The sequence below is a fragment of the Pseudorasbora parva genome, chromosome 22 (genome assembly GCF_024679245.1).
Source record: "Pseudorasbora parva isolate DD20220531a chromosome 22, ASM2467924v1, whole genome shotgun sequence".
In the NCBI taxonomy this organism is placed as follows: domain Eukaryota; kingdom Metazoa; phylum Chordata; class Actinopteri; order Cypriniformes; family Gobionidae; genus Pseudorasbora; species Pseudorasbora parva.
In genome coordinates this window covers 28444435-28467469 of record NC_090193.1, presented here as the reverse complement: position 1 = coordinate 28467469, position 23035 = coordinate 28444435, and the positions used below count along the sequence as shown (strand labels likewise).

At 38.3% G+C, this 23035-nt stretch overlaps 1 protein-coding gene across 2 annotated transcripts in view; it reads left to right on the top strand.

The window, feature by feature from the left end:
* The window catches only part of igsf21a (immunoglobin superfamily, member 21a), a 326928-nt gene that overhangs the window by 187449 nt on the left and 116444 nt on the right, over window positions 1-23035 (top strand). For both annotated transcript variants that reach the window (XM_067431041.1, XM_067431042.1), the window contains exon 3: window positions 21741-21862. In XM_067431041.1, coding sequence (XP_067287142.1) covers window positions 21741-21862 — 122 coding nt within the window. The remainder of the gene's footprint in view (window positions 1-21740; window positions 21863-23035) is intronic.

Below are 23035 nucleotides of genomic sequence, written 5' to 3'. Positions count from 1 at the left end.
ACCGGTGCCGCGCCCAGGGAGGAAGAGACCGCAGAGTGGGCTTCCAAACCCCGAGACGAGACACTGGACGATACAGGTGAGGGCTGAAATAAGGCTGGGCCCGTCTCAAACCCCTCTGTCGCAGGGGACTGAAGTGGCGAATCTTCAGTCGCGATGCTCTCAACGTCCACCTCCTCGGAGCTGGATAGTTGGAGCACCGGCGGCTCTCTCGGGGGGGAAGAAACCGCAATGCGTGCTTCCAAGCCCCGAGAAGAACCGCTGGATGGAGCAGGTGAGGGCAGAGATAAGGCAGTGCCCGTCTCAAACCCCTCTGCAACATCCAATTGTGAACCCCACGACTGCAGCCTCCGCTCTGCCTCGGCAGCAGCGGGACCAGAGCCGCGGGGAACACGAGCCGAGGCACCCTCCTCGAAGAGTGCCCGGCGGGAGCGCAGCGTTCTCAGTGGCATACGCTCACAGTGCTCGCAAGCAGCCCCCTCGAGGGCTGCCTGGGCATGCTGCGCTCCCAAGCATGCAACACAGAGAAGATGTGTGTCCCCGCCCGTGATGTAGCGTGGGCAGGGAGGAACACACTTTCTGAAATTGCTGCTTTCACTCGCCATTTCTATCTATTTTATTTTCTCTTTTTTCTGTTAATATATGAAATATTTAACAAAAGGGTGGAAAATCTCTGATAATAGACAGACAAAACATCAAATAGACAGACAGGTTCACACAGATCGCTTACTGAAGGCACAGAAGCTAGTTCCTGTTTGTGATCGCGGACCTTTTATAGTCTCCGGTTGATGACGTCATCACGTCGGCGACGTCATCACGTCGGCGACGATCGATCTTTTTTCCGATGGAATGGTTCTACAGGCGCTTCACGACGCATTAACGCAGAGGCGTTCTCACAGCGTATCGACGCAGCTCGAGTTCCCCGAAAGGGAACTATTCTTTTTTTAAGGATTCTTTGATGAATAGACTGTTCAAAAGCATTTAGCCACTACAAAAATTGCCTACCCTACCTTTAATTGAACTTGAATTATTTGAGTATGCTAACATATTTAAATTAAAATGTTTATACAATCGCAACTTAACTAAACAATCAACTTAGCTAAACAGTTGTTGATAGCACATTTACATATACCTTTGCTCAAACTAAACTAATGCTTCACTTATCACCATGAGTCCCACTTAAAATAAACTTGTTAATAAAACTTTGGGAATTTTAACTATTTTGTTTGCGCTATACTCAAAATAATTAGTTATTTTGAGCATTAGAGTTTACAGAAATTACATTATAAATATAATTTGTTTATCAATTGAATGTCATTGCTTGCAAACCTTTGAATAACAGTGTACATTTACACAAATGTTCTTTTACTTTGGATTAATGTACATTAATTGTTTACAGTAAGACTAGACACGTGCATTAATAAATTATAGACCTGTTATAGATTTGTTTTAATGTCATGATATATAGCAAATAATGTATAAGTTAACAATAAATAAACAAAAACCCTTATTTTATTCTATAATCACAAATATGTATTTTGCTATATTACAGTATATACAGTATTATAAACAATATTTAGGACAATCATCGCTAAAAACAGTGCAGTATTTTCAGCTGAGACCGACAATTTTAAAGTTAATATTATCATACTTGCGCTAGCTTTGCATAATTCTCACAATCTCGCCTTATTTAGCAATGCCACCACCAGATCCAGATGGTGAGAGTCTCTGTCCAAAGGGGCAGGTGTAGTGCAAAGAGACAGTCTCTTCTGGAACGCTCTGAACATATGCAGACACACAGGATCTGCTGTGGCCCTTAATGTCTTCTGGACCATCTGTCTGCCGGCGCTCGCACCCACCCCTGCCTGTTCGCATCTGTAGATGGATAAAATGAAATATTCAAATGACAAATCAACAGTATAATTATTGCCTTGATGCCATGGTGTGTAGTGGTGCAACAATTTGGTTTGTATGCTTTCCCAAACGGCACAATTGTGGGGAAGAAACAACAACAACAACAACGTGTGTGTCCGTGCGTGCGTGCTTGCTTACGTGCATCCGTGCATGTGTGCGTGCATGTGTGTGGTTGTGACCAGACACAAATTCACGAATGGGCATTATGTTTTTTCAGGTGGCAGATTTAAATGGATGGAAAAAAAAGAAACGGAATAAAATGAGGAAGAATGAATGTAGGCTACCACAAGCATTGGACCTAGCCTACTATAGCAGTTTAAACACACGCATGAGATTTTTACTTGCCCGACCGGACAAGTAGCCTGGCCAAAAATGTCAATAGCAAAAAATGACTAGAGATTCAACAAAACGCGATAATGATTTTGCATTAATTTAGTCTAAGAGGCGATCAATAGTGAATAATAATATATATATATAATGCACTGATGCTAATAAGGTTGAGCTATTGAGGCTTGCGCTCCCTCTCAAGGAAAAATTGAAACAAATGGGCACAGCAGACTAGAAACTAGAAACAGACTAGAAAATGTGTAGTTTTTAAATTGGTAACATGCTACAGTTAAGCAACATCACATGACCAAGAGTGCTGAAAACCATCAGGGTTGAAAATGCTACACTGATTTCTATAACAGATCAATAACAAGTAATTAATATTAACTCTTTCCCTGCCAGCGTTTAAAAAAAAAAGTTGCCAGCCACCGCCAGGGTTTTTGACAATTTTCACCAAAATTTAATAGCCCATAGAATATTTTGTTAAATGAATATCTGAGCATACAATATATCAAAATAAAGATCTTCTTTTAAACAAAAAAAAAAATCGTTTTATTCTAGCTTCATGCATTCCTTTTTTTATCAACACTTGAATATGGGTAGGTTTCATAAAAAAGCAACATTTTGAACAAAAAGCTGAGAAAATCAAATTTTTGTGAAAGACTGTTTCCAGATCAGATTCAGAGCGATGATCAAACACAGATGGAGTAGATGGAGTCCATCAACAGCCCTAATGCTTCACAGTCCTGTAGCTCATCCTGGGTCCACATTTCATTCAGTAACAGTTTTGATTCATATCCTGTTTAATGAGGATGATCACGTTATTTTTAATATGCATATGATTACATGCGATCGCTCGTTTCACTGTGTCTTCCTCACGTGTGTTTTGATCAGGAGATTCAGTACTCATTCAGAAGATGCGCAATAGCGCCCCCTAGCGCCCGACAGTGAAAACACGGAAACCCGGAAAATTCCGTTATTGGCCTGGAAGCGTTTTCTCACAAATAACAGAAATTTCCGTGTTTGGCGTGGAAAGAGTTAAAGGAATCCAAAAATGAAAATTCTATCATTAATTGTTGAATACCCGTAAGACCTCCGTTCATCTTCAGAACACAAATGAAGATATTTTTGTTGAAATCCCATGACTCAGAAAGGCCTTCATTGACACCAATGTCATTTCCTCTCTCAAGACACATAAAGGCACTAAAGACCTCGTTACGAAGCCCATCTCACTACAGTGGCTCTACAATCATTTTATAAAAAGACAAGAATAGTTTTTGTGCGCAAAAAAAATAATAAAAATAACGACTTATATAGTGATGGGCTGATTTCAAAACAAAGTTTCGAACGGATATAAATCAGCGTATTGATTCATGATTCGGATCATGTGTCAAACTGCCAAACTGCTGAAAGCACGTGACATTGGCGATCCGAATCATCCAAATCTGAATCAACAGCAACACCAGTCAAATCTGTAAAAAATAGAGAATCAAAAATCAAACCAAATCACCAAAACATTTGTATTTTTATTAAGAGTTATGCATTTACAAAATTATAATTTTGATAACAGTAGCATATAATTATATGAGCCAGAATTCAGATGAGCCATTTTAAAATAGATTAATCTAGATAAAAATTTTTTTTATATATATATATATATTAGAGTTGGGCATAGATAAAACATTTTATCTAGATTAATCTAGATTAAAATGGCTCATCTGAATTCTGGCGAAGGCATTCAGAATGTGTGTGCTACCCAAATAATAGGTGTGTTTTCATGGAGCACTTCAATCGGTTTCAATCTAAATGAAAATGCTCCATATAAAAGCCTCAATTGAAATAAAAATGGCCAAACCAAATGAAATTATAATCAGTTTGAGAGGGGTGGGATAAACCATTTCATGAACCGATCAAATGAAATAATTTCACCATGTACGACCTGACCCGATTACTTTTGAGCGTGCGTCCTTATATGATGTGATGTACAGCCACTCGTGTCTCGACTACTCGCGTAGTCTTCCCTTCCTCTGCTTGTAAACAAAGTTCCTCGCTTCTGGGTCATGTGTCCGAACGGCGGATCTACGTCATATTCTCGCGCATGCGTCTTGTAGAAGAACTGATGGTTGATGAAGGGAGACAAGCTCATCCATTAAGGGCACTAGTGACTCACGGGGCGGGTCAGGCTGGATTGGATCTACTGGATTACTCGTTCATATTTAAAATAATGTCATAATAGGAACCCCTTACTTCCAATCCTTAACATCCTACCTTGGTGCACATTATGAATACATTCAGACTTCAAATATGAATTTAATTTCTGAACATCTAGATTACATGTCCTCAAATAACCTATGCTTAGCTCTCTCTGGCCCAAATGATTAAGGGTGAACTTTCCCAGAGGCCTGTGTGTCCTCTTGTTATATCCATTGTCACCTTGTCCTTCAGTCAAATAATTTCTTTCAACTGCAGACGGTACAGTGCAGAGTGAGGCTCTACATTACATGTGTTGTTTTCTCCTCATTGACTAATACTTACATAACATGTTTTTTTGTTTGTTTTCTGTTTTTTTGAAAGAAGTGTGTAAGTGAATATGGGTGGGGAAATTGATGAGTAAGTTTGTTGTTTGGTGCGTATAGTTTTCCTAGAGATGTTGTCAAGCCCTGTGGTGTTTCAGTTGACAGGAAATGAGTAAAAAATGGGTTAAGAATATTCTCCCCCCACACCCCTAAATATTACCCCTCCATAAAAAATGATGATGTACGTTATTAACGTTTTATAATTTCACATTTTAAAAAAACAGAGTGTTTGACCATGTCTAAACATGGAGGCTATTCAAATGCAAAACCTAAAAATAAGCAAGCAGTTATGATCTGAAATATACTATTATTTTGTCCAGCCACAAAATTACTCTAATTTGCCTTTTTGTATTGAAATTCTTAATTTTAACCTTAATTACTACACTACTTGTAATAGAAATAATAGTAATATTAGAAGAACAATATTTTAAGTGGACCATGATTAATAGTAATTATGGTATTTAGTACCAAAAGAGCCCCTCAAAATATTCAATAAATATTATTAAACTAAAACACAGAACATTTATTCAATTGAAAAATAGTTGTTCGGTCACATGTGACTATGATAGTAAGGAATACCTAAGGGCTGAACACAAGAAGAGCATAGCATTAATGTTAACAAAGTTGCATCTCCATCACTCCATAATAAAATGATACTGTAAATGTGGTTGATGTAATAATCAATGCACACTATGCTGTACTGTTTACCAAAAATTGCTGCGAATAACTGTATAGTGAAGCTGTTGTCTGTCCACTTAAGCCATTCAAATGTATTGAGAGCGCTGGTTTGTTTAGAACAATTGAGAGCGCCGTGATCCACGTGACCATGCGCTGCCGCGAGATGAACGCATACCCCAACTCTGTGGCGGTCGGTGTTAAAAATGTGGCACACCCCCACAAATTAGTCTATGTGTGGGAAACGCTGGACATTCATAAATTTTTAAGCGTGGTTGAGACGTCCTATCTGGCCTTTGGCTTGACCTTGTGAATCCAGAGCCGTTCAGATGTTCTCTTCTGCCCTGATTTGGGCTCAACTGGAGCTGGAACATGTCTGGCAGCATGAGTTTTAATCCCAGAGTTCCAATCTGCCAGGGAATGCCTCATCCAATCACTGCTCTGTCCTCCCTGGTGGTCTTGGAATGGAAATGAGTGACAGCATGCCTAGAGCATGTGACACTCACATCGGGGCAGAGGAATATTTATCACCCCGATAGCCATCTTGTTTCGTTTTTTTTTTTTTTCAATCATACACATCCCGTCCTCATTACGGTTTTGGGCTTTACCTTATCAGGCACATATCAAGCTAACCAGAGACCTGTTTGACTAGTGTTAACAAGGTGGGTGCCCTGAATAGATAAATAAATATATGAGATGTGTACTTTTGACTGCTTGTGTGCCTCATTACTGTAGTTGTATTTGTTGTGACACAAAATGCACAGAGCCTGTCACAGATATTTTTATGCAAGACATGCACATGACAGCGCTGCACCTTGAAGACGCGATTAATGTAATGGCACCTATCAGCCGCATGAGGTGGGATGGTTGTGCGTCTGTGTTTAACTGGATAACCCGTCCCATGGCATCCACGAAAGCCCTGCAGAGAGGCAGATCCCTTTCAGTGTCATAGCCAGGAGGGAGGAGACATCTGTCATGTGCACCGTGAAATTCATTCAGCACGCCTCTCACTGTACTCGGCTCAGCGGGGACGTCGGCTCACCATGGGTTCCCAGGTGAGCAGGTAGAGCAGTTTAAGCTCACAGCTGCGTCCTGTGGAGACATAGCGGAAATATCATAGGGACCTACTGGAGGAACACCGGAGGCTGCGGTTTAGTTACAGTTATTACAGCGCAGCTTTGAATGAGATTTTTTTGTGTTGTTTAGAATGAAGAGCCCCTGGTGTTGAGGAAATGGCCACACTTTTAGTGGTACAGCGGTCCCGTTTCGTGTTCCTTTCAGAGAGGCCATTGTTCCCATTGTGGGAGCACAATATTAAACCAATTTCCATGCAGATGAGCTGTTCTATAACACTCAGTGCAGTACAATGCGCCGATCACGTCTTTTTTGTTAGCGCTTCATCAACACGTCAGCTCATGCTAAGAACTGCAATAAATCTTATTAAACCGCATATTTAACTTCCATTCTGATATTTTTAGGGGATTATTTATTTTTTTATAAAGTACATTTCAAAAGTTTAGGTTCTGCAGATCAAAAATATAGTTTAATATACTTAAAATATAATTTATTCCTGTGATGGCAAAGCTCATTTTTCAGCAGTCATCATTCCAGTCCTCAATGTCACATGATCCTTCCGGATTCATTTCAATATGCTGATTTGAGGCTGAAGAAACATTTCATATTACTATCAATGCTGAAAACAGTGGTTCTGCTTAAATGGATAGTTCACCCAAAAATAAAAATGACCCCAGGATTTACTCACCCTCAAGTCATCCTAGGTGTGAATGACATTCTTCATTCAGATGAATACAAAAAGAGCTATATTAAAAATGTCCCGGCTGTATAACCAAAAATTAAAGCCCAAAGAAGTGCATCCATTATAAAAGTACTCCACACGGCTCCAATAAGTTAATAAAGGCCTTCTGAAGTGAATTGATGCGTTTTTGTTATATAAAAGCCAAGCGGCAACCTCCAGCACTTTCTCTTTAAGCCAATATGGAAGTAACTTAAACTGCAATTTATCGATTGGCTACTAGGGACAGGCTCCAGAAGGGAGCAAAATGTCATTGAGACCCATGTTAAAATTCCCAACTTTAAATGGACTGCATTTATATAGCGCTTTTATCCAAAGCGCTTTACATTTTTGCCTCACATTCACCCATTTATACACCGACGGCGATGTCAGCCATGTAAGGCGCCATCCAGCTCGTCGGGAGCAGTTGGGGTTAGGTATCTTGCTCATGGACACTTCGACACTTGGTCAGGTGGAACCGGGGATTGAACCACCAACCTTCTGGTTTGTAGACAGCCTACATGAACCACTGAGCCACTGCTGCCCGCAACTTTACAGAAGAAAAAAACATGTTTACAGCCTGGTACAAAATGTGGTTTTGGTCTATAAGGCTAATTTTGCCCTTCATGACAACTGTGAGGGGGGGTGAATTTTTTCATAACTCTTATGCCTTAAAGTTCTGCATAATTAAGGGCGTGGCCACTTTGATTGACAGGTGGATAGCCATTTATCCACTGTCTGTTAGTCATCGCATCACCTCAGCTCCGCCCACATCCCGCCTCTTTGCCCATTTTCTGTTATCCAGACGTGAGATGGCAAAATGGCAACGGCCAGCTCGTCTCTTCTTTGCGCTTCAGAACGGCTCCTCAGAATCCTATGGGTGAGGTCACTACGTCCATATTTTTTAAAAGTATATGATAAAAACATATCCATATTTAAAATTGTATAAAGTAAAATATCTAGCTACTGCCAGAACGCCTTCAGCATTCAACTTACAAAGAAAGTGAAACATCTCATCCTGTTAAAAATGCTTATGCTACGTCCAACGTCATACCAGGTATGCTTTTTCTGTAAGTTTAATACTAAAGGCATTCTGGTGGAAGCTAGATATTTTACTTATTTTAATATGGATATTTTTCTTACACAAACGTAACGTATCGCCATTGACTTTAGACTAGGTTTTTTCTGGTCAGTGGCGCAATTGTTTAATGGAACAGGAAAATAGCACCAGGGATTGTTTGCGCCGGAACACGCCTCCTTTTTTGCGCTGAACTGCCCAGGGAGTGCAACTTCATTCACTAGTTTAGCGACGTGCTTCTGTAGTGTATGTGTTCCCTGGGAATAGCACACATGGTATTGTTGTTAGAGCCATGTTCCACACGTAGGGCTAAAATGCTCCTTTGGTTTACACAACACCTGTTTGCACTGGTTTCTATGTAGTCTGGTCACCATTCACTAGATGAAACCAGGTCGATGGCAAATAAAAGTTGTTTACAAAAGCTTTCTCACCCAGGGTAAGACGGCGTGTTTTTGCTGGGTTTGTATACTTTGCACACAGAACTAGATTGACTGCTGGGCACACGATATTTGAGTCCATATAGAGTAGCACACATGAGTGTGGCTGTAAATATTGTAAATAGGGACTGTGTAGCCCATGTGCCTATGTTTGCATTGAGAGCTGAATAGACTTTTCAAGAGAGTGACATATTCTGTATCCATAGTAACTACCTTCAATCTTCAGGAGACTCAAGTTGAGAGCAAGTTTATTGATATGTGCTGTATGAGCCGATAAATAGTTGTCCGTCACATCATTGACATGTATGACACAAGTGTGTGATTAGCGGGTAGTTATTTTGCTGTCAAATCAGTAATATTAGGTCTGTCAACCTTTCTCAGGTTATGAAATAATGGCTCAGAATAGGGGTGGTCGTAGAGCGAGACAAAACTCCTGCTAAGTGATGGGCGGAGGAGGGAATAGAAGAAGGAAAAAAATAATGCCAGAGAGTTTTTGACCACATATCTGAAAGGATGACAGCAGTGGGTGTCTCCTGGTATGCCAAATAGAGAGAAAAAAATACAATCAGGCAATTTATTTCTATGCACATACACTACCATTCAAAACTTTAGGGTCTGTAGGATTCTTTTTTTTTTTATGTTTTATGCGTTTCAAGTATTTTGTCATAGTTTTAACCCTTAAATGCATGAATGTTTCATTTTAGTGACACAGATCTCAATCTAGCACGGATGGATCTCTACATGCCGTGATAATATAAAACTCTCCTGATATTAGTGGAAAAGTTATAGAAGAAAGAAAAAAGCATTTGCGTTACCTTTCGGATCTTGGAAGGGTTCAGTTTGAGCAGATGTTTTATACCATCATCACTGTCCTCGTCAGAGCTCATTTCCCGCTACATTCAGCATCTGCCTCATATTCACAATCTCAAACTCAAAACAATCATTTTTAACATCTTCAAAATGTATATTTTGATTTCTGAGTGCTTCTTGGCCAGATCCATCATCAAGTGACAGTGACAATAGTATCTGAATGTGTTCAGTACAAGTCATTTCAAGTTTTACAGATTATACTTATTATTATTATTTCGTTTTGAGACTGCAGTAAGTGTGAGTGAAATGTCACTTTATCATTGTGTATCAGATATTGCCACCTAGCAGAATATAGGTGATTGCACTTATTCAATTATTGTGGTGCAGAAAAGAAATATACGCATTTACACAGCTCGGGTTGTTAGCGACCCAGTACAATTTTTACCAAAAATTGATGGAACAACAGGAATTTTTTGATAATTGTATTATTGTTTTCTTATGTTGTTTATAATGAATTGATTGAGGAATACTAAGAAGGTTGATATATAACTGTAAAAAAATAATAATGAGGGGGTTAGCGAATGACGTCCCGGGTCCCTAAAGATACGAGTTATGCATTTAAAGGTGCACTATGTAGTATTTTTGCATTAAAATATCCAAAAACAACCAGGCCAGTGTTATACATTTTGAGTTCTTACAATATCCCAAATGTTTCCAACTATTTGTAAATTGTGAGAAAATTGCTATTTTAATCAATCAATCAATCAATCAATCAATCAACTTTATTTATTTATTTATTTATATAATCACGATTGTGTCAAAGCAGCTTCACAGTGTCAAAAAGGACAATGCTGCAACAAAATTAGATTTGGCTATACAGTCATTCTGGAGAAAGTGATGTTATCAGCCTATTGTAATTTATCATATAGCTACAAATATTGGCAGATCAGTATTATAGTTTATATAATTAAATAAAACCTAATTCATACATTTTATTTGTATATATAGTTGAATAACTTTGATAATAATGTTAGTGTCCCCAACTGAGCAAGCCAAGCCAAAGGCGACCAAGGCAACCATTTTAACCAAGGAGCCGGGACGTCTGAGGGAGTCGCCTGTCAACTCCGTCATATCTGCGTTACCCTCGGTTTCCGGTTTTATTTGGCAGAAAATAAAAAGGTTTTCTTTACTCTTAGCAGTGTGAACAAGTGTCACAGCAGCCGCTGAGCGAACGCACAGAGTAACGGCATAACATCAATTAAACACACTTAAATGTATCTGATTTGATTAATAGAGCTGCGTTACCTCATACTCATGACCGGAAAAGCGGAAATGGCACCCACAACTGTCCCGTCCTAATAAAAGTCCCTTTGCTCGTGAGGCGTGTGTTTGGCAACAGTCTCTCCAGCGGCCTTGCTCAGCTCCACAACACTCAGTCCTGCTCTGCTTCATACTACAGTAACGTTAATAATCGCTTCCATGAGCATGATTTCTGCCCGAGTCCTAGCCTGATTATTTTCCACAAGATTCTGAGCTCAAACTTCGCGTCGTCAAGCTACGCCTTTGTTTTGAATAGGCACCCTAGCAGACGGAAAATTACATAGTGCAGCTTTAAGGGTTAAATAATATTAAATAAAGCATTAATGTTCTTTACAAAAAAAAATATTTTTATTTATTTTTGTTTGTTTGTTTGTTTGTTTGTTTGTTTATTTATTTGTTTGTTTGTTTGTTTGAGCTCAGTCTGATCTGTTTGTCTCTTTTCATCTAAACATATTGGAGAAGCTAAAGTTAATTGGTGTCCATAGAGTGTGTTGAAGTGTAGACGAGGGCTGCTTCTACCTGAAGCCTCATTTTCAGTGCGACTGTGGCAGTGATCTAAGGTCACGATCGGATTAAGCCATTGAGTCTCTATGTGAGTGTGTATGTGTGTGCCTGTGCCTGTGCCTGTGCGTATCCTCAGGCTGCAGAAAGTGATTCAGGAGTGCTCTATAAATAGCCGCAGCTCAGTTCGGCCCGAGGGATGGGGTGCCACTCTTCTGAAGTGAGCTGAGTGAAGGTAGGGAGAAGGCCAGGGCCTCCATGTGGAACCGCAGCAGACGGCATGCATTGTTTACACTCTGTAGGCATCCTCCACCTTACTTGCTCATACACTTGTAGGTTGCACCTCTCCCCATCCCCTCTTGATCCTGTTTGCCTGCTCGGATGCACTCATCTATAATGTGGCACTGATCAAATTTGACTGATTGAAGCTCAGGCATGCTTGTCATAGAATGAATTAGAGTAGATTTCTGATATCTGAGGCTGGTTTGAACAGGAAAGGTGAGTGTCTATCTGAGGCAGGGGTTTTCCCTCTGAGGAAGCGAGAGGCACACTCTCAGGAAAAAAGTTACAGAAGCTGTCACTGAGATGGTATCCTTCAAAATGGTTCTAATATGTGCCGTTTAGCATACTAATATGTACACTTTTGGAATCATTATGTACCTTCGGGGGACTAATATGCACTTTTTAGGTACAAAGGTGTACCTTTTGAAAAGGTACTGCCCCAGGGATCACGTTTGTACCTTTTTTTTATGAAAGTGTATGGGAGCTTGTTTCCGCCACAGAATAAAACATATTAAAAGATAATTGCGACTTATCTCACAATTGCGAGTTTCTATCTCACAACTGTGAGAAAAGAAGTCTCAAAAAGAATTGTGACATATAAACTCTCACTTCTGACTTATTTTCTCAGAATTGTGAGATAGAAACTCGCAATTGTGTCATAAAGTCCAATTCTGAGGAAAAAAATTGTGAGACTTGATATTTTTTTTTTTTTTCAGAATTAGAAAGTATGTTAACACATGCAAGGAATTTGTCTGGGTTACAGCAGCTTCCAGTACAGAAGGAATGTATACACTGTAAAAAATATATACTGTATATATTTAAAAAGTAAGTTACCTGGTTTCTTTAAAATTTTGAGTTCATTAAAATTAAAACTTTGAGATGGTACAATTAACATTTTTGAGAATTGACATCATCCTTTATTCAAATAGTATTAAAAGATTTAGTAAGCACATTGCGTAATTGTGTTTTATTTGTATTAATGCAGTGAAAATTTAGCTATTTTCATGATTTATTACAACATTTTTGATTTTATTTATGTGGTTCAGATACAATAATATTTTGAGTTTCTATTTATTAAACCAATTTCCTTCATTGTATTAACTAATTTTTTTTAATTTCAATGAACTCAACATTTTAAGGCAACCAGGTTAATTACTTTTTTCAAGTTAAACCAACAATATTTTTTTACAATGTAGACATAGTGCTGACATACATATCACAGACACACACACAAAGAAATATAACACAATAATAATATTATAAAGAAAACAGTGTAAATTAGTAATAGTTTTGAATGCGTGTCCACGAATCAGTCAGAATGAACAAATAACGGTGTCTATGTGAAGTGTGAGTAAACAACTCACTCACTTAGATATCACTGCTTTGTCACATCAAAACTGATTCGCAAACCAATTAAGACAGCTTTGCCAACAAGTGAATCATTTGTGAAAAGACATCGCTCATGCCCCAGAAAAACAGAGACAGTGTGCTTGGAATAAACTATGCACTTCTTAAAGGCCCACTGAAGTGCTTTGGAACGCGCCGCATTATTCAATGTGTTGACGTGATTTCCCCTGAAACGACTCCAGCTGTTAGCAGCTCCTCCCCTTTTTTGAAACAGCCAATAGCGTTTCGTTAATATACAGTTTGACTAGAGCGCAAGAGCGGACCTTTCTCTGTTTGGTAAAGCCAGTTTCCTCTAACACTGTTTACCATCATAATCTCCTCCATATCACTTTTAATATGCAGCATTCGGTGCAGAATTCAAATGGGTTGATATGTTTGTTGTCTACGTGGACTCGCGCATATGATGCGCGTTGCGCTCTCGTGTCTGTAGTCTAAATTTAGACCAGAGCCGTTGGGCTGTGTGCGCTGCTGCGTGTGTGAAACTAACGTGAAAACAGACTTTATTCGCCTTAAATGAAAGCATATTTACACTGAATCGTTTCCTTTCACATATATAGTGTGCTATGTGCCTTTCACCATGTAGAAATTAGTAAATGTGTGTTAACAACTCCTGACCGATTTCAGCCTTCGCTTCGGCACTGTTGGGGGCAGGCTTTAGATTCTAGAGAGCATTCTGATTGGACAGAAGATTTGACGAGAAAGTGAAGTCTGCGATGATGTCACCAAAATCTGAGATTTGTTTTAACGGAAGTGGGAGACTGTACATTTTGAATGCTTATATCTCCTAAATGCAAATTGTTTCATAGTTTTGGAACATACCAGCTTATTCATAACTTTAAGGCTAACACAGTCATACTAAAAGCTAAAAAGCTTAAATTTTGATTTCAGTGGACCTTTAACATGTATTGCATTAAAGGGTTAGTTCATCCCAAGATGAAAATTATCCCATCATTTACTCACTCCAAAGTCATCCTAGGTGTATATGATGTTATTTCAAACAAATACAATCAAGAGTTATATTTATAAATGTCCTGGCTAATCCAAGCATTATAATGGCAGTGAATTGTTGTTTCGTTTATGAAATCCATTAAAGTGCATCTACTCATCATATAACTGGTCCACATGGCTCCGTGGGTTAATAAAGGCCTTCTGAAGCTAAGTGCCGTGATTGTGTAAGAAAAATATCCATATTTAAAACTTTATAGACTAAAATGACGAATCGATTGCCGTATGCATCGATTTATGGCGAAAGAGTGACCCCGACCCTTGAACCCTTGACGCATGCGTACTGACCAACGCAGAAGCGCGGAGGAAAGATCAAAACAAAATACTGGTCATGAATTAGAGCCTAAAATGAGAATAAAGAGAAATGGCAGAGGATTTCGATATAATAGAAGAAGGGCTAGTTTGTTCCCCAGCACTATCCGCGAGAGGCGTCAAAGCTTGCAATGCTCCTGTACATCCTGTCAAGGGTTACTCTTTTGCCGTAAGTCGAATTCCATACGGCTTTCCACCAGAAGTTATTTTTTTAAGTTAGTCCAGAGTTGTTTGGAGCAGTTATATGATGGATAGATGCACTTTTATGGACTTCATAAACAAGGCAACAATTCATTATAATTATAATACCTGATGAACTAACCTTTTAAAAGGATAGTTTACCCAAAATAAAAATATTACCACATGATTTACTCACCCTCAAGCAATATAGGTGTATTAAACATTTGTCTTTCAGAAAAACACAATGGGAGTTATATTAAAACATGTTAAAGCTTTATAATGGGGCATCCATCCATCCCAAAAAAGTGCATCCATTCATCATAAAAGTACTCCACATGACTCTTGGACCTTCTGAATCAAAGCGATAAAAAAATAAGAAAAATATCAATATTTAAAACTTTATAAATTAAAATAACCAGCTTCCTACAGACGGACATATGCATTCATTTACAGCGAAAAACACAGGCGTAACTCTTGACCTGAAGCATGAGAAGAGGATAGAGCAAAACATATCACCGGTCAAGAATTAGAAGTCTAAAACGAGAATTTTTTATGAGAAATGTCGGAGGAGCTTGAGTTTTTGCCCTGCTCTATTTGCTTGAAGCAAGAGGCGTCAGTGCTTACGCTACTCCTACATCCTATGCCACACCAAGGGTTACACTTTTGGCGTAAGTCAACTTGTGTAACCACAGTGTTGCCACAGTTACTTTTAAAAAGTAATCTGATTACTGATTACTCCTTTAAAAAAGTAATTTAGTTACTTTACAGATTACTTGATTTTTAAAGTAACTAAGATTACAAGTTACTTTATTAGTTACATTCAGCAGTTGCCGACAACACCCCGCTGCCTCAACATAAAAATGGCAACTGTTTTTGACAACACTCACTTTATTAAAAGTGCATTTTTAACAAGTAACGTCAACAATGTATTTCCTGAAAAAAATACTCTCCCTGAGGAACAAGAAGAAAGCAAAAATATTTTTATTTTTATTTTTTACTAAGGAAAATGACTAAAATAGTAACTCACAGTGACTTGGATAAGTTACTTTAATCTGATTAGTGGTTTGAAAATAGTAACGTGTTAGATTAGAGTAACAGAGTAGCACGTTACTAAGTGTCACTGCATCACTGGTAGGCCATCTGCCGGAAGCTATTTTTTCATTAGAAATGTAATTGAAAAATGTAACAGAGTAAATGTACTTCATTACTTCCCCCCTCTGGGGAATATTAGTGTTTCCATCAGTGCAAAGTTTACCTAATTTTGATTAATAAAAATACATTTTAAAAAGTATAGCTGCACATAAGTTCACAAATAAAATATAGCTGTAATATGAAATTTCTTACTGCATTATTACCGTTATTATTTTGGAATAAATGGTAAAATGCACTACCTTGATTAAAAAATGCTTTATATATATTTTTTTATTTTATTATAAATTGATAATTAATTATATTGTTAATGTAAAAATGCATTATATTTTATTTTTTTTACTGTAAGTGTTTACTGTAAACCTGGAAAAAAATGTCAAAATTAAGTGGAACCGGAACATTCATTTACATTCAATAATCAGTGAGGACTTTGCCTCCTCATTTCAGAACATCACTGCCCAACACTGATCCAAGGTATCCTACTGTTACAGGCAGCAAGGTCTGCACATAGACAGACTTAGAGGGCGGAGATGGTTCTCATCCACCCAGATCCTCTTCCTCCTCTCCAGATGGTAGACGGCCATTGTTGTACTCCACTGTATTTGTGGTAATATGTGGAAGAGATTCAATAAACTACCCTGAGCTGGATGTGCGTTTCCCCCTTGTGGCCTTTTTCCTTCATAAAAGCACATTTATCTGATTTCCTGTTGTCTGGCTGTCTCTTTCCACATTCTCATAGCAGAGTCGTCAAGACAACAGGGCGGACAGGCATCCATGATGGATATTCTTTCACATGGGAGTTCAGGTCCATTTTGATTAGGAGGTAAATTAATTATAGGCCCACATATATGTGCCATGCCAGCTGAATGTCTCATTTCCTTCATCACCACAGCGATATGCATGGCATTCTTTAACAGTGCATTTCAGATTCTGTCCATATTTTTTTGGGATACATTTTAAATAAATGGGCTACAAAAAGTGCGTGTGTGTGTGTGCGTGTGTGCGTGTGTGTGTAATGTGTGTGTAATGTGTACTCTGGAAACAATTAAGAGACTACTTAACATTGAGAAATTATATATATATAGATTTACAAATGATAATAATATTATATTAAAATACAATTTTTATATTTTTATTATATTTTTATATGTCATACTACATATTTAAATATATACATATTGGATGATATATTTAAATAAATGAATTTGTATTTAAATTAAAATAAATATACATATTTTATATACATATATATTTTTATATACATTATCAGATTTCTTTGCCTTATTTTGTCTTGTTTTTTTATCATAGGATATTTTTTTTTTTACGATATAAATAGAACATTGATTAATTGAATTCATGTAATGTTCTAAAATAATGCTACTTACATTTGCTTTGATACTTTAAATTGTGAAAAACACCCACAAAACATATAGAGCATCTCTAAAAAAAATGTGAAGACATTTTAAAATCTATAATTTTATATAATTTACCAAATATTTCAAATATATTATGAAGTATAGTGAACAGAGAAAGACCACAGGAAACTGATCTAAAAGGGTATTGGAGTGTTGTATATCTAACATCTATATGAGAAGAGAATTCCCAACATGCTCATTCATTTGTTTACTTGATTTTTTTTCTTCCGTTTATTCAGTTCCATCGGACAGTGGCACCTTGTGTTTCTAGGCTCTTGATGTTCTCATTACTGTCCTCTTGTCATGATGACAAAGTGGGTGACAGTGTCTATTTTTTCGAAAGGCCCATTTTGCCTTTCTATTTATCAGAGAGAATGTCAGAACCTTTACTCTGCCTCTCCCACTCATCATGTACTCTCCGTTTTTAGCATACACTCGCTGCTTATCGAATATGTTCATATGTGCTTGAATAAACACAAGCACCCTCTTTCATAATGCATGTAAACAGAGCAACCAATTCACCTTGTATTTCTCTATAATTATATATTTTTATTCTTATTCAGTCTCCATTAGGCGTAAAAAAAAAACACACACACACAAAAAACACTCATGTTCTATTTCTCATTCTTCTTTTTCTTCTATGGTTCTCTAATGCAGTTCACTGTGATTCATGAAAAAAAGATACTGGTGATTTCACATTATGGTTGTACATTCAATGGCAAAATACTTTTTTTTTTTTTCATAAATCTTTTGAATGGTTGCTGGATTACGCTTGAAGAAATACAGGTAGAAGCATCTCGAGCTGTCCATTGCAGTTCAGAGAAACCACCAAAGGAATCAGTATTCAGCTACTGGGAGCACTTTACATTTTCTAAGACATGTCAGACAGGAACATGCTTGCATCTCACCTTTTAAAGCATTTCTAAAGCATTATTGGAGTCAACTACAAAAGCAACCAGGATCAACCTGAGGGGAAAACACAACTATCAAACACAGGTTTGCTTTTAGTGACCGACCTTTCAATGTCACCACTTCCCTGTAAACTTGTAGCAAAATATAGTGGGACCAGCCACATTGTCGAATGCTTGTAAGACTGCCAGATGGTCAGAGGGATCTTCATGCTCAGAGTGCAACGATGAAGTGTTCCTTGGATGCTTTCTTAGTGGTGTCACAAGTGGTTTACAATTTGACACTTTGCTGACTTGTTTAAGAAGAAATACACTTTTGGAAGTGTGTTTACAGTAATGACAATTTCTTGCTCTATTTGGTATAAAAAATGTACATTGCAGCAAATAATATGTTGATGACTTTTTTTTTTTTTGTACATCAACATTATCAGTATTCACGTTTTATCTGCGTTATGAGTAGGGCTGGACTGGAGCTAAAATTCAAACAAACCCCCTCGAATGTTTTAGCTAGGGTAAAGGCCTTAAAGGGATAGTTCACCCAAAAATGAAAATGATCCCATGATTTAATCACCCTCACGTCATCCCAGGTGTAAATGACATTTTGTCTTTCAGACGAATACAATCAGAGCTATATTTAAAAAGTCCTGGCGAGTCCAAGCTTTATAATGGCAGACAAATATGCATCTGTCCGTCAAATAACCTGTGCCACACGACTCTGGGAGGTTAATAAAGGCCTTCTGAAGCAAATCGTTGCTGTGTGCAAGAAAAATATCCATATTTGAAACTTTTTTTAAGTTCCGGCCGATCACCTTCCTTAGAAAACTGTTGAAAGTGCCTTCTCGGAGTTCAAGATGTGTACGTGACGTCTGACGAGTGTGCCTAGTAGCGTAAGCCTTTGAACTGCAGAGGCACTTTCAACACTTTTTCCATAAACTGAATACGGAGGGCGATCAGCCTGTTCACTTCAGAAGGCATTTAATAATCTTGGGGCGGCAGTGGCTTAGTGGTTCATGTAGGTTGACTACAAACCAGAAGGTTGGTGGTTCGATCCCCGGTTCCACCTGACCAAGTGTCAAAGTGTCCATGAGCAAGACACCTAACCCCAGCTGCTCCCGACGAGCTGGATGGCGCCTTACATGGCTGACATCGCCGTTGGTGTATGAATGGGTGAATGTGAGGCAAAAATGTAAAGCGCTTTGGATAAAAGCGCTATATAAATGCAGTCCATATAAATGCAGTCCATTTATCTTCCGGAGCCGTTTGGAGTAGGTTATTTAACTTATACATTTTTATGGACTTCAAAAACAGAACAATCCCTGCCATTATAAAGCTTGGATTACATTGTAAAAAATAAAAACGGAAAATGTACTGGTCATTTTCCTCCAGTAATTTTACGGAAATTTTTGTTAACCCTTAAAACACAAACTAATGCAATGTGTAATTTAAAATACATGTAAAACTACTGTAAAAAACCAATGCGAAAAATTCCTTCACATTCATACAGTACATTGTGCTCTATTTTTACCAACATTTTTTGCAGTGTAGCCAGGACGTTTGAAATATATCTCAACTTTGATTCGCATTAAAGAAGAATGTCATATATACCTACACTGTAAAAAATAAAAACGGAAAATGTACTGGTAATTTTCTGCCAGAACATTATCCAGTAATTTTACGGACATTTCCGTTAACCCTTAAAATACAAACTAATGCAATGTGTAATTCAAAATACAGGTAAAGCCCCTGTTAAAAACCAATATGGGAAATTCCTTCACATTAATACAGTACATTGTGCTCTATTTTTACCGACTTTTTTTTTTTACAGTGTAGGATTAAATCATAGGCTAATGTTCATTTTTGGGTGAACTATTCCTTTAAATGAAAAATAAATGAATAAATAAAACTAGGACAGGGACATTTGAACTAGCAGCCGGATCTCACGTAAATGCGTATAAATAGTACGAGTGTGCAATGTCGTGGAATGTATACGCCAAAACTCATTTTGGCGTGTCTATGCCACGCTATTTTTCGCGTGCATATGATACGCATTTTATGGCGTATTATACATACGAACCCCCCACCCCACCACCTTAAACCTACTCAAGAGCGTGTCATATACACGCGATAAAGTGCGTATCATATGCACGCAAAAAACAGCATATCATATGCACGCCAAAATTTGTTTTGGCGTATACATTCCACAACATTACACACTCATACTATTTATACGCATTTACATGTGATCGGATTGGAACTAGAAATTCACTTGACAGCAGGGGCGTCGGACTGGGGGGATAAAGGGTACCGAGTAACCAGGGCCCGAGGCAGGGAGGGGCCTTAGAAGTCAGTTTTCTATACATACACATACATGGTACGGGGCCCAGCAAGATGGTTTGTACCCAGGGCCCAAAATTTGGTGCTACGCCCTTGCTTGACAGTAAAGCGCTGGTTTTGAGCTAGGATGCCGTAAAGTACATTTCTGATATTAAATGCAGCACTGTAAACCCAATTACCAATCCAGCCCTGATTATGAGGAAGAGATGGAAGAGCTAGAAAATATTCATAACCCACACAATTTTACGCTTAAAAGGACACTCGTTTCAGGTGTATTAAAAATATATCAAATCATGCTGAAATTGCTCTGGAATAGCTCACTATTTTAGACATGCATTATGTAAACATTATCCTATGCGCTTGAATTGTTTATCCCCTGTATTCATTGTGCCCATAATTCCTTTCTAAAAGAGAATACCAGCAATTATGAATCATTTTGTGTTGTAGTGGCTGCAGGCATTTAGTGTGAATCTCTAGAGGACTAGAGGTTATTGTGGCCGTCCTACACTCATTTGTGAGGGCAGCGTGAATTGTTTGTTCAAATCAAACCAATTTAACATTGTCCCCGTGGCGCCGTTGTTCTCCGCACAGAGGAAAACCAATCGCAAATCCACCTAAGACTGATTTACAGCGCCGGGGGACCAGATTAAGAGGCCATAGATAGCATCTCAAGTGTTCGCCGAAAGAAAGACACCTGTCCCGCCAACAATTCCACCGCTTCAAAAGCAGGCATTAACACTTCCATTAAAATCTGTCACCCCTCTTTCTCCTTCTCTCTGTGCTCTGAAGAGAAATCGCAGTCATTCAAATGCTAAGCGACTTTCTCTCCCCTGTGGGTATTAGCGCAAAAAGAGCGGCGCTCAATCATTTGCCAAGAACGTCAGGGAGGGGAAAAAGACGCAAAAAGAGCCAATGGTGCAAAGGATATCCCTCACCTCTGCAATATCTCTTCACATTTCATTACCTTTCCTGCGCCGCAGACCAACAAAATGCAGCAAAAACGTCAGTCATCATTAGATCGCTCCCTTATAGTGCACTAAATGCCTAATGCCACATATGTAAGTGTCTCGCTGATTTCATCACGCTCGGCAGGTTTCCGAGAGCTCATTTAAATTCATCTCTTCACAGGCTCTTAAATAATATACCAATAATAACTCTAAACGGATCAATGGGATCATTTTAAAGTGTGAGAGCTAACTTTGCCTGTGGGCATCAAGCTCTTGTACTCTCATCTCATTATTTATGTATCGGGGTCTATGGAATATCCACTTCATTATAAGACACATCTCTTTATTAATGTTTTATTCTTATTTCTTAACAGGTTACTGACGGAGGAACTATTAAGCAGAAGATTTTTACGTACGATGCTATGTTCAATACCAATTACTCCCATATGGAGGATTACCGCAGACGGGAAGACCTGGTGTATCAATCGACGGTCCGGTAAGAGTCATTCATTGATTTTTATTTTTTTTACAAAATTGAATATTTATGGTATCTGACCACTTTTGACAGTGACAGATTAATCACTGTTTAAAATGTTGATGCATATTGTGTCAATGCATATTGTGCATATATTTCCTATTGGCTTTGAACATTAATATAAAAAAGAAATTCATTGGCTTCCTTCTGAATGATCTTTAACTTCCTTATGTGTGCAGAGTTGTCGATGCGTTTCATGATATTTTCAGTGTCTTGCATCATAAGTGTTACATTTTTTAAGACATCTTGTCATGTTAAAATTTTAGCAACATTTAACCGATATTTTTTAACAATAAACCAACTGGACATATACTGGACATATGTGTGGGTGGGATTTTTTCTCAGGTCTGCTTCTCATATATGCTAATGACCGTCTGTTTAATTCTGTTGAACTAGTGGTTCGGTTTCCTGTGTAGTGTATATTGCTTCAATAAAGACCTAAAAAAGTTACACTCTATAAGTAAATCTTAATCAGTGACCTGACTAAGATACCTCCGTATCCAGTATGTTCTGGTATTTTCTCTCACTGAGCCCCTAGTCAAGCTTTTCAAGCTGTGGGCCCTCAGTAGCAATTTTCCTGCTCCCCATTCAGGAAGCGTCATCTTTAGCCTTCTCTTTCTGAACATCTGCTTTACTGAGGAACAGACGTGTTTCCCAAGTCGTCCCTGATACCTGAGGCTCAGCTTCAGGCAGAAAAGCTAAAGCAAGCCTGAGAAATACTTTGTCATATCTACTCTTCTCCTCACCAAAACATACAAGTTTCTTGTCAGACCAAAAGCTAACTATTAGATGAAGAGGAGAGAAAGGAAGGTTTTGATTACGTGTTCAACCTGCTGCAAGACTACACTGTAAAAATAACTGCTGCACTTTCTACAATAACCGATATCTGCACGTGTGTACCAACTTCAGGTAACAGGCTTCACTGTCTCCCTTGAAAGTGGGGCAGTGTACTGTATGCTCTGTGTGCGCACACACAGAAACAAACACTCCTACCCAGCAGGAAGTAAATTGACTGTCACACTACAAACAGCAGTAGGGATCACATGTATTGACCTCGCAGTCTCACATAATGCTCGGGAAGTAACCGCAGAGACCGCCAAGCTTTATGTGCAGTCACCTAAGTATAAATGCACA